The sequence below is a fragment of the Mus caroli genome, unplaced genomic scaffold (assembly GCF_978045245.1).
Source record: "Mus caroli unplaced genomic scaffold, Mus_caroli_1 scaffold_14, whole genome shotgun sequence".
In the NCBI taxonomy this organism is placed as follows: domain Eukaryota; kingdom Metazoa; phylum Chordata; class Mammalia; order Rodentia; family Muridae; genus Mus; species Mus caroli.
This window is the reverse complement of record NW_028227269.1, coordinates 82,074,546-82,086,979: the sequence shown is the minus strand read 5'-3', so window position 1 is coordinate 82,086,979 and position 12,434 is coordinate 82,074,546. Positions and strand designations below refer to the sequence as shown.

At 45.3% G+C, this 12,434-nt stretch overlaps 1 protein-coding gene across 9 annotated transcripts in view; it reads left to right on the top strand.

Moving 5' to 3' along the window:
- The window catches only part of Zfyve1 (zinc finger FYVE-type containing 1), a 51,354-nt gene that overhangs the window by 24,821 nt on the left and 14,099 nt on the right, over positions 1-12,434 (top strand). For 5 of the 9 annotated variants that reach the window (XM_021178597.3, XM_021178596.3, XM_085830532.1 and 2 more), the window contains one exon: positions 4,232-4,446. In XM_021178597.3, the coding sequence (XP_021034256.1) occupies positions 4,232-4,446 (215 nt within the window). Of the gene's footprint in view, positions 1-4,231; positions 4,447-11,071; positions 11,214-11,638; positions 12,111-12,434 lie in introns of those variants that run through there. The other 4 variants (XM_021178602.2, XM_021178600.2, XM_021178606.3 and 1 more) reach the window with 3 other exon arrangements.

The window sequence follows — 12,434 nt, the reverse complement described above, 5'->3', positions numbered from 1 at the left end:
AAAATATTTCAATAATTAAAACAATGGCATACTGATGAAGATGATTCATTAGAGACGGGGTAAATGCGTGAAAGAGACCAGATCGGGGCTGGAGAGATGGCTCAGTGGTTAAGAGCACTGACTGTTCTTTTTCCAGAGGTCCTGGGTTCAATTTCTAGCAACCACATGGTGGCTCACCATCTGTAATGGAATCCGATGCCCTCCTCTGGTGTGTCTGAAGAGAGCAATAGTGTACGCACATACATAAGATAAATAAATCTCTCTCTCTTTCTTTCTTTTTTCTACTTTTTTTTTTTTGGTTTTTTGAGGCAGGGTTTCTCTGTATAGCTCTGGCTGTCCTGGAACTCACTTTGTAGACCAGGCTGGCCTTGAACTCAGAAATCCACCTGCCCCTGCCTCCTGAGTGCTGGGATTAAAGGCGTACACCACCACACCCGGCCTTCTCTGTTTCTTTCTTTCTTTTCTTTTTTTTTTTTTTTTTGAGATACGGTTTCTCTGTGTAGCCCTGGCTGTCCTGGAACTCACTCTGTAGACCAGGCTGGCCTTGAACTCAGAAATCTGCCTGCCCCTGCCCCTGCCTCTGCCTCCCAAGTGCTGGGATTATGCTGCCACTGCCTGGCATAAATAAATCTTTAAAAAAAGAAAAAGGAAGGAAGGAAAGAAACAAGCAAGTAAGCAAGCAGATACCTCGCATGCTGGAAGCCCAGCCCCAGTCTGAGGCCATCCTGGTCTACACAGTGAGGTCCTCTCAAAATACAAACGAAAAAAACAGAACAGAAACAGCCGGAGAGGTCTCAGTGGAGGAGTCGGCCTCAGGAGCATGACTTACGTCAGTGTCCAGGAGAGTGTGGAGCCTGTGGAGGTGTGCGTGCTGAGTGCATCTGTAAGCTGGTTTACTGTTTCTGTTTCCCTTGAGAAATACGGAGTGGGACTATCAGGTGCAACATATAACATTATATATCTAAAAACATTAGAGTTTTTAGATGTGGTGTGGTGGTCTGCCTTTTAAAACAGTTACACTGTTCACATCTAACTGTATATTCAGTCAGGAAAATACCCATGTCATGTGCCCAGCAGAGAGGTGTAGAACTAAAAACCTCTCCCCTTAGTCTACTTGGAAAGACCGTCCAGTAGTCTTGTTCTGTAGCAATGTAGGCATTGGAGCTGTGGGAATGGGGAGTGGGACCACACATCCTAGGAAGGAGCAAGCAGTGTCCGAAAGTTGAACCTGGGATAGGCAGCAGAGCCGGGAAAGCACGTTCTGGGAGGAGCAAGCCCCGGGCAGTTTCCTTCTCAGGAGCGCCTGTATGCAGGGACTGGCAGTAGATCCCCAAACTTCAGGGTCAGCCTTTGGGATGCATTCTCTGTCTTCTAGAGGGCTCTTGAAATAAAAGCTTCATTTATAATTAAGGAACCTTGGCTTGTGATATTCCTGGTTACTTTCAGTTACAACAAAATGTAATGGAAGCCAAGAAGAGTAAATTCAGTAGCTGGATCTGAGCATGTGTGCCTATAATTCTGACACTCAGGAAATTGAGGCAGGAGGATTGAATGTTTGAGACCAGACTGAAACATTGAGACCCTGTCTCAGAAATTAAAAAAAATAAAATCAAGTTTAATCTAAACTCCTAAAGGTGTTTTGTCTAACCCGTCAGTGTGTCTGGCCATTAGTTATCCCCCTTGACCTTCTCCTCACTCTGTGTTTGTGCTTGCCCATGTGTACATCTGAATGTATGTGTGTGTATGCGTGTGTAAACACATGTGCGTATATGTTCATGTATTTGCATGTACACACATGGATACAGCTCCCTACTGGCTATCGCATCTTTCCTGTGTTACCACTTTGGGATATGCTCTGTCTGTCTGCACCTCTGTCCCACAACTAACTGTACATCTCTTCCAAACCCTTCCTGACCTCCTAGGCCGTGTCCTTTCTGCACTCTTCCTCTTATCCACACTCCCCACATCTGGAGTCATCTTGTGTGTCCTTATTTTTTTGTGTTTTCCATGAAAATGGAAACGATATGAAGGTAGAAACACTACCTACCTACCTAACTCACTGCTGCATCCATCCTAAAGAGCCCAGATGTGCACAGATGTGTGTGGAAGGACGAATGAAGAGCTGTGCCTGTCTGAAGCATGGCTAGTTTATGAGGGAGCTGGAGATAGTGGAGGATCAGACCATGGGTGACCTTGGATCAGTTCTCTGAAGGATCTTTGGGCAGAGACCTATATAATGTCAGGTCCGTATTTCAGAACATCCCCCTTCCCAAACCCTATCCCAGGAGCAGTAAAGGAGCATGTCTGGAGTTGGGGAATCTCCCTGGTAGTCAGGAAGATGACGGGTGGCAGGGGGTGGGGGAGATGGCGGGGGCCGACTAAGTCATGACAATATTGGTAAGAGGGGCAGTTGTTTGTTTGTTTTAAGATTTATTGATTTATTATATGTGAGTACACTGTAGCTGTCTTCAGACACACCAGAAGAGGGCGTCAGATCTCATCACGGGTGGTTGTGAGCCACCATGTGGTTGCTGGGAATTGAACTCAGGACTTTTGGAAGAGCAATTAATGAATGCTATTAACCGCTGAGCCATCTCTCCAGTCCCAGGGGCGGTTGTTTGGAAGGACCTGGAGCCAGTTGTTTTTTGTGGTGGTTCCAGTGAGTCCTGACCTTCCAGAGACTAAGCAAGAAATGGCTATGAGGAGACAAGAAATGTTGACTCTGGAACTTTCCTGTGTGTTCAGTCCTTCTAAGTCATTCTGGGTCTTTACAGCCTTAGGGGCAAGGTTTAATTATCAGTTCAGGCTTTTGAAGTAACCAGCCCCTAGAAGCTATCTTTTTACTCTGTGCTATGTACAATGTTGTGTGTAGCAGCCCCAACGGACAGCTCAGAGAACTGCTGGCAATATGTAACCAAGAAGGTCCTAGCAGAATAGGGACTGGAACTACCGTCTTCCAATTCTGACATCTGGAGCCTTTTCTGGATCAACAGGGCTTCTTGAAGTCTTAAGATAGAGCAAGACAAGCCGGGCGTGGTGGCGCACGCCTTTGATCCCAGCACTCGGGAGGCAGAGGCAGGTGGATTTCTGAGTTCGAGGCCAGCCTGGTCTACAAAGTGAGTTCCAGGACAGCCAGGGCGATACAGAGAAACCCTGTCTCGAAAAAACCAAAAAAAAAAAAAAAAAAAAAAAAAAAAGAAGAAGACAGTGTTGAAATCTTTTCTGACTTAGGATAATTAATTTATCCTGCCTGCCTGGACTTTGTTATGTAGATGAGCAGACTAAAGTCACTTGAGAGCAGTAATTACATGCCCAAGGGAAGACAGTGCAGACACATTGGGAGGGAGGAAGAGAAGGTTCCTGGGTTGGAGAAGGCAGGGACTAATGCCTCCCACTACTAATATCAAATCTCAGCAGGAGCTGAGGGTAAGGAGTAAGTCCAGAATTATGATGGCTGCTGTTTAATGACTGTCTCCTAGAATCTGAACTAATATATCTTTAATGTTTGAATGCTTTTCTTACAGCATTAAAGGAAGTTAATCTAAGTACCAAACCTTTACCTCTAACCGGTACACTGACTCTGCCCATCCTCTGGCTGCTGGACAGGTGCTGAGCCTGTACACAAGCCACGCCCTCCATCTTGCTAGTTTGCCACAGCTTTGCATCTTCATCATGTAAGAGCAGAGTTCTCAGAGTCTAAATTGTGAATTGCTCACTCCCTGGTAGACAACTGGTTAAATGTATCCACAGGCTGGGGAACTGTATAGCTCTTAAAAAGAATAAGGTGCCTCTTCAGTATATAGTGTAACAAGTGACTACAAAGCAACGTGTGGGGAAGGGCGATGTCACAGAAAATGTGGACATGTGGGAGGAAGACGACACAGGCCCTGTTTGTCTTTCCTTTTGTGTTGATGTGTCTCCCTTTTTCTTCCAGTAAATCCTTTTCAAGATTCTTCTATGATATACATGCAGACTAGTGCCCATTATATCACAGTGTGTAAGGCAAACGTGCAGTCACACAGCCATGTAATCAGCCCCTGCTCGTGAGACGCCCATCCCTTCTCCTCGCTCCTTTTTAGACAAAGCCCAAGCAAGTGCAGTAATTCTAATCATATAGTAGTTGTGCCTTACTAGGTAGAGTTAAAATATATCTTACTTTTACAGTGAAAGGGAGGTAACTGTAGTTCTCAGAAAAGGCACTCACTGTCCACGTGCCTTTCTGCTCGTACAGATCACCCCTCCGAGGCGCCCGAGAAGCTCATCCAGGACCGCTTCAGGAAGCTGGGCCGCTTCCCCGAAGCCTTTAGCTCCATTCACTACAAGGGAACGAGGACGTACAATCCGCCCACAGACTTCTCTGGGCTTCGGCGTGCTCTGGAACAGCTACTAGAGAACAACACCACCAGGTCTCCCCGGCACCCAGGGGTCATCTTCAAAGCCCTGAAGGTCAGTTGGCTCCTGCCCTGCCTGGGTTCTCATCAGTCTCCAGTACTAGGCTGGTGCTCGGAAGCCTGGGCTGCAGCAGGTCGGGACAGAGGGCGTGTGTGAGTGGAGGATGCGCACGGCCTACACCTTCATCTTGTCAGGCTCTTTGGTAGAAAGGAAACTTGAGTCCACAGACAGTTGATAAAGGGAGAGCAGTTTGTAGCTCAGTTGGTAGACTGCTCCTGATGTAGGTTGGCTCCCCTGGACCACATCAATGGGACATGGTGGTCCATGCCTGTAATCTGGACACAGGGGAAGTGGAGATGGGACCATCAGAAGTTCAAGGACATTTCAGCTGCTGCTGATCAAGTCTGAGGACAATTGGGATTTATGAGACAGGAGTATAGGGGGATCTTTACAGAAGGTTTCTTCAGAGCAGATTCTGAAACAGTGGGGAAGAAATTGCAAAGGAAATGATTCCTGCTGTGGAATTGGATGTCATTCAGTGTGTCACCTACATACATGACATACATGGTATTGGGCTGACATTTGGGAAACACATCTTTGAGGATTATTTTCACTGGGTATGATGGCACATGCCTTTAATTTCAGCACTGTGGAGACAGATCAGTGAGTTCAAGGCCATCTTAGTCTCCATAGTGAGTTCCAGGCTAGCCAGAGGTACAGAGTGAGACCCTGTCTTAAAAAACAAAACAAAACAAAAACCTATCATTTTCCTTTAAGCCAGCATATTGTAGATCCATGCCAGCAGTAGCATCAATTGCTGTTTTGCTACACAATTAAATGAAATCCTGTAGTAAAGTCCCTGACTATCCATCTATAGCATGTTCTGATGGAGGCTGCTTGCTGCTTTGTAAGACAGAGCTGACACCCAAGTCAGACCCCGGCTTCCCAACCATGGCAGCTCTGTAGAATCCTTTAGGCAGGGTCTTCTGGTGCCCCCCCCTTTTTAAAAAAATTTTTAAGTTTATGTATATGTGTGTTTTACCTGCATGTATGTGTGTAAACCATGTACATACCTGGTGCTGTGGCGGCCAGAAGAGGGAGACTGGCTTTATAGGTGGTTGTGAGTCGCTATAACTAATGGGTGCTAAGAATCAAACCTGGGTCCTCTGAAAGAACAGCAGTAGGTACTTTAAGCTTCAGAGGCTCCCCCCCCTCCCCATTTTTGGGACAGGGTCTTTGTGTCTCTGGCTGTTTTGGAATTCATTAGGTAGTTTAGGCTGGCCTTGAATCTACAGAGATCTGCCTGCTTCTGCTTCCCAAGTGCTGGGACTAAAGGCATGGGCCATCATACTTAGCATTTGGTTTTAAGCTTTCTTTTTTTGGATTTGAGACAGGGTTTCTCTGTGTAACCCTTGCTGTCCTGCTGTCCTGGAACTCATTCTGTAGACGAGGCTGTCCTTGGATTCAGAGGCCCACCTGCTTCTACCTCCCAAGTGCTGGGATTAAAGGCGTGTGCCACCACGCCGGCTTAATTTTTAATTATGCATATGCTTATGATTGTGGGCTCAGGTGCCCCTGGAGGCTGGAAGGCAGCTTTGGGTCACTTGGTCCTAAGTAATCGCTCTGCAGGCTAGCCCTGACCTATTCTTGCTCTGTTCTTTGTAATGCTTAATTAGTTTCACTGTCTCTACTAGAAGTAAATTTGGATGGTACTGAATAGGTAACCTTCTCACTAAATTCCTACTGAATTCCAAGCTCTTAGGCTTCAAGGATTTTCTAGAACGTTGGAACACTGGTGGAGGCTTACCTATGTCAGCATTCAATCTTTAAAGGCACTTATAATAAAACAATACTGAAAGAAAGCATACACCATACTAATGCAGGGTTTGAGGGTTTGAGTATATGGGCTATGAGAATGCCAAGGTTCCTTGAAACTCTGCCTCGTGAATGCCTTCAGGCCTCTCGGCCTGTCAAGCAGACTTCACTGAAGTGGGTGTAGCAATATGTGTGTTCATAGTGAGACCATATCTCAAAAGAACAAGCCTTCTTCTGCTTACAAACAGTATGGTTGAGTCTTGACGAAATTTATGTCTTATGCTGTATGCACTGATCAGAACACTCCCTGCATTTACTAAAGGTAGGACATTTTCCCTAGGGAAACTTACAACTCCTTGATACTACCATGGAAATATAAATGCAGAGGCAGCCAGGGGTTCAGTGGGTAGAGGTGTTTGCAGAGCACCAAGCCTAACAACTTGAATTTGAGCCCTGGACCCATATGGTAGATTGAGAGACCCAGTTGCCACATGTCCTGTGATTTCCATGTCCATAAGCACACTCACACAGTTATTACACATGAAAGAATTCTGCTTTTAAGACTGTGCTCACATTAAAAAAAAAAAAAAAAAGCCGGGCGGTAGTGGTGCACGCCTTTAATTCCAGCACTCAGGAGGCGGAGGCAGGTGGATTTCTGAGTTCGAGGCCAGCCTGCTCTACAAAGTGAGTTCCAGGACAGCCAGGGCTATGCAGAGAAACCCTGTCTCAAAAAAAAAATTTAAAAAAAAAAAAAAAAGATAGCACTCAGTGAACAGTTTTTCTAAATTCACACCCTTTTGAGAGGTTAGGATTATGTATGAAGTATAGACAATGTTAGCACACCCACAGTGACTGAGATTGAGAGGGGCCATCACAGTCCCCGCCTAGGGTAGCCAGGACAAACACCTCTGTAGTTTTACTTTGTGGTTTTGGCGTTGCTGGGGTTGTAGGCAAGGAACTTCCTAGTGAGAGCCACATTCTCAGCCCACCACTAACACTTCTGGACAGCAGGTGTGTACCAGTAAAGATACAGAGTTGAAATGAAAAATCAAAACGAAAAGAGACACATATCTTATTGTCATTATAGAAGTAAATTTGTGACTCTTCCTGTAAACCCGTTGATAACTACAATATTTCATCCTAAATGTCCTCATAGACAATTACTAGGTAGGATATTATTGGAAAACTATGTGTTGTGCCTGCCTATCACTCCAATACTCAGAAGGCTGGAATCACTATGGTTTGAGGCCAGCTTGGGCTACCTAGAAAGTTCTGTAAGTTCTAGCCTAGGCTACAGAGTGAGATGGTATCTCTCTCTTATGTTCCACTTTTGTTTTTTTTAAAAAAAGGAGAGTGGGTTCATGTATATGTGACTTTTTTTGCTGATGTTTCTTGAGTCTCATGTAGAACTCAGACTAGTCTTGAACTCTCTATGTAGGCACCCCTGGCCTGGAACCTCTGGTGGTCCTGCCTCCACCTTCCAAATGCTAGATCACAGGTATTCACCAATATACCTTGCAGTATATATATATGTACATATATACTTTGTTTTGTTTTGTTTTCAAGACAAGGTAGTCCTGGCTGGAACAGGCTCTGTAGACCAGGCTGGCCTCAAATTCAGAGATCCACCTGCCTCTGCCTCCTCCCGAGTATTGGGATTAATATCATGCACCACTACTAGCCAGTTTTGTATATTTATATTTTCACAATGATTCATGCAGTTTCAAATAGTTGCATATGTAATCCTATTTAAATGTTTTGGATTTTTTTTTTTCTGTTCTTTTTCCATCAAGGCTTTGACGTCAATACAATCTTTTATTTTCATTTTATATACTTAATTCACTGTTCTTTGTCCTAAACTCATCAGCTCATTCTTTGAGTAAACCACTTCTTTTCAACACTGTCGAATGCTTTCAGGCCCCGGGCAGTAGGAAGGGAACAGAGTCTCAAGGCAGTGAAAGTGTTTAAGCTCTTGCAGAGAGGCTAGAGGAGCACTGACCAGGAGATTGTAGCTCTGCTGAGGATGCCCAGTGGCTCAGAGGATGGACATGTGGACCTGGGAAGGATGGGACAGAAGATTTAGGCGTTGCCATAAAGCTAGGTGGGTCCTGGCGTAAATACTCCAGTATATGTTCATATGCTTGGTGTGCTGGTGCACAGTCTACACAATAAGTGAATTCACAGTTTTGGAGTTTTTGTTTTAAAGGTCTTCCTCTGTAGTCCAGTCTAGTCCATCTTCCTGGCTTGATCCCTACACCCACTCAGTACTATGATGACAGGTGTACACCACTATACCTGGCTAAGTTGCATAAATTGTGAATTCTGTCCCTTAAGCTGTTTTTGAGGGTTTTTTTTTTTTTTTGCAAATTCATTTGTAGAAATAAGTCATCTGTGGGTTGATAGTGAAGTTCATAAGTTAATAAGATAGCTTAGCTAGTAAGGGTGCTGACTGTCAAGCCAGGCAGGATTCGTTCACATAGTAGAAGGACAGAGCTAGGTCCTGCAGTCTGCCCTGATCTGCAAACATGCTGTGGCATGTGCATCTCTCCTTATAAACACACATCTCTAGATAAATAAAATTTTACAACTTAACACGAGCCTTTGAGAATCTCCATTTTGAGCACCACTGTTCTCCTGTAGTACTGGGACCAGTTCTTTAGCTTTGCTGGAAATAAAGTTTCCTTGCTTCTTTGAAAAACATCTTGGTTTGGTTGTGTATCCAAGTAATTACAGTACCCTGGAGGCAGAGGCAGGAGCATCACTGTAAACTGAAGGCCAGTTTGGTCTACATGGTGAATTCCGGGCCAGCCTAGGCTACAGATTGAGACTCTTGTCTATAGAAGCGTTAAAAAAGAAAAAAGTCACAAAGAGAAAGCTTACAAGTTGGGGAGCTAGGCATGGTAGTACACATGCCCACAGTCACAGCACTTGGAAGGTAGAGGCAGGAAGATACAAGTTCATAGCTAGTCTCAGCTACATAGTGAGCTTGAGGCCAGCCTGGGATATATGAACATTTATTTAAGAAAAACAAAACCCAGTGATCCACCTGCCTCTGCCTCCCAAGTGCTGGAATTAAAGATGTGCTCCACAACCTTCCTCTGCTTCCTCCTCCTCCTTTTGTTTTCTTCAAGACAGGGTTTCTCTGCGTAGCCCTGGCTGTCCTGGAACTCACTCTGTAGACCAGGCTGGCCTTGAACTCAGAAATCCACCTGCCTCTGCCTCTCAAGTGCTGGGATTAAAGGCGTGCGCCACCATGCCCGGCCTTCCTCCACTTCCCTTTTTGAAACAGTGTGGTGACTTGGTTAAGAGTGGCCCCACAGACTCCTATATTTGGATGCTTGGTCATTAGGGAGTGGCACCACTTCACAAGGATTAGGACATGGGGCCTGTGGACTAAGTATGTCATTGGGGCTGGGCTTTGGGGTTTCAAACGCTGAAGCCAAGGCCACTAGCACTCTTCCTGCTGCCTGTGGATCCAGATGTAGAACTCTTAGCTACTTCAGCATCAAGTGCTGCCATGATTCCTGCCTTCAGAGGACTAAACCTCTGAATGTGTAAGCCAACCCCAATTAAATGTTGTCTTTATTTATTTTTAAAGATTTATTTACTTATTTTATGTATATTAGTACATGTACAGCTAGTTGTGAGCCTTCATATGGTTGTTGGGAATTGAATTTTTAGGATCTCTGCTTGCTCCAGTTGCTCTGGTCGCCCCACTCGCTCAGGTCAACTCCTTTGCTCAGTCCCTGCTCACTCAGGCCCAAAGATTTATTCATTATTATTAGTAAGTACACTGTAGCTGTCTTCAGACACACCAGAAGAAGGAGTCAGATCTCATCACGGGTGGTTGTGAGTCACCATGTGGTTGCTGGGATTTGAACTCAGGACCTTCAGAAGAGCAGTCAGTGCTCTTACCCACTGAACCTTCTCGCCAGCCCAAAATGTTGTCTTTATAAAAGTTGCCTTGGTCATGGTGTCTCTTCACAGTAGTAGAACATTGACTAAGACAGACAGGGTCTCACTATGTAACCCTGGCTGGTCTGGAACTTGTTCTGTAGACTAGGCTAGCCTCAAATAATCCAGAGATCTTTCTGCTTCTGCTGTAAGTGAAGGCATATGCTACCGTGCCTGGCCTTACTCCCTTGATCTCTTTGGTTTTGGTCTTAGGGATTGAAGCCATGACCTAGCACATAATAGGCAAGTGCCCTCACTTCTTCATTCACTCATATTCATTATTGAATGGGAAGATCAGCTTTGGAAATGAGATTTATGAGAAGGGATGAAACCATGGGGAGTATACACTGGCTGCAACTTGAACATGTTGGTGATGTCTGGGCTACTAGTGGCTTGCCCATTTGTGCCTGAAAATGGTTACCTGTTGAGAGGACCACTTTCCCTGTCATCTGGACACTGTTCTCCAGTCCCCACTATAGCTCTTAGTTGGGATAAGCACTCCTTCCCATAAGGTTCACAGTAGCACCAGCCTAGAAACCTGTGAACATGCTTTCACAGATAGAATCAATATCTGATGCAAGGAGAACGGAAAATTGGTAACTGTGGATATCTGTACTTAAGTTCTGAATAATCAGGAGATGCATTTTCAGGTTGAAGCCATGTAGGTGTCATGTGATACCTTCCTTAGCCTCCGATCCTTAAATGCAGAAATCTCTGACTTTCCAATTCCATCAAATTAGGAAGCATCTGTTAAATATTTATGAAGTTATTGCTGGAGGGTGGCAACATTGATTGAAGAATATCTATCCATTTGGAACCAGGCCTTCCACTGCTAACTCCTGATAACTGGGGCGAACCTTAAAGGTACAATAGAAAGGCCCCTACTGTTGCCAAGGCAACTAAAGTTCAAGATCATCTGGTTTCCAGGCAACCAGGTCTCCAATTTTGCCTCAAATACTTTCACAGGCACTCTCAAGAGAAGCCCTTCCCTGCCTTTCCCTTGTAGCTTGAGACCTGAGGAGGAGAGACCAAGAACTATGGCATGATGTGAGGTTTGGAAATTATTTTTAGTCCTGGGGAATGGGCCTAGGACCTCCTGCCTGTACATCCTCAGACCTGGGCTTGGGAATTGTGAACTGGCTGAGCCAGTGGGTCAGGTAGAAGGTTCTGTCTACCAGGAAACACAGTGGAGGAAGATGGTTTTCCCATTCTGTGTCTAAGATATGCCACCTTTGATTTGTTACTCTTCTCTTCCCATGTGCTTGGTGTTTCTAAGCAGGCCAGGGCCGGATATATGATTGTCAGCCTGTGGCTTGGGAAAGAAGTGGCAGGCTGGTTCTCTTACCCGGTATTTAAAGGGATGGGGCTGTTTGTGTAGGAGTTCTCTCTGACCTCATAAGAGGTTACTGTTGCTCTGACAACACAAGGCAGCAGTTAGACTGTCTGGGTGGGGGGTGGGAGAAGGCATGAGTGCCATGAGGGAGGGGCGAGCCACAGCTTATCTCAGGAAAAGCTCAGAGAGATGTTAAAATGGTCGTTTTGTTGTTGTTTTCAGACAGGGTCTCTCTGTATAGCCCTGGCTGGCCTTGGACTCAGATCCACTTGCCTCTGCCTCAGGAGGGATGGGACTAAAGGAGTGCACCACTAGGAGTAGCCACTGCCCGGTGTCTGTAAGGAACTTTCAGAGCAGTGAACTGAGCCACTTGGGATGATATAAAGTGTCCCGTCAGCATTGTTAAGTGACAAGTTCAACCCAGATAGTGATTGCATGGTAGCCAGGCACTGTTTATCTTTAAGGAAACAGGTATTACCAGAGTACAGTGCATCCTTTATGCTAGAGCTTGGAGGTGAAAGTGGGGGGATCAAGGGGTTTGGATGAGCGTTGGCCACATAGTAATATTGAGTCCACCCTGGGATGCATGAGACTGACACAGAACATAAGAAGACAGGTATTTAAATTAGCCTTTGGCCTATCCGTTGTAAACCTTCAAGGCTGTAATATTGCTGTTCTCTGGCTCCCCCGCTGTCATCTGTAGGGCAGACTCCATGTCCCTTCACAGGCTCCCTGTTGTATCTCTGTGACACTTCATTAGATTAATAAACATTTTTTTTTTTTTTGCATGTAAGTGTCCACCTGCAGGTGCTAGCAAACATGAAGACCAATACAGAGAGAGGCTCTTTTCCATTGTTTTGTTTGAGTTGGGGTCTCATTAACCCAGGCTGGCCTTAAACAAGGATCACCTTAACTTTCTGGTCCCCTGCCTGCACCTCTT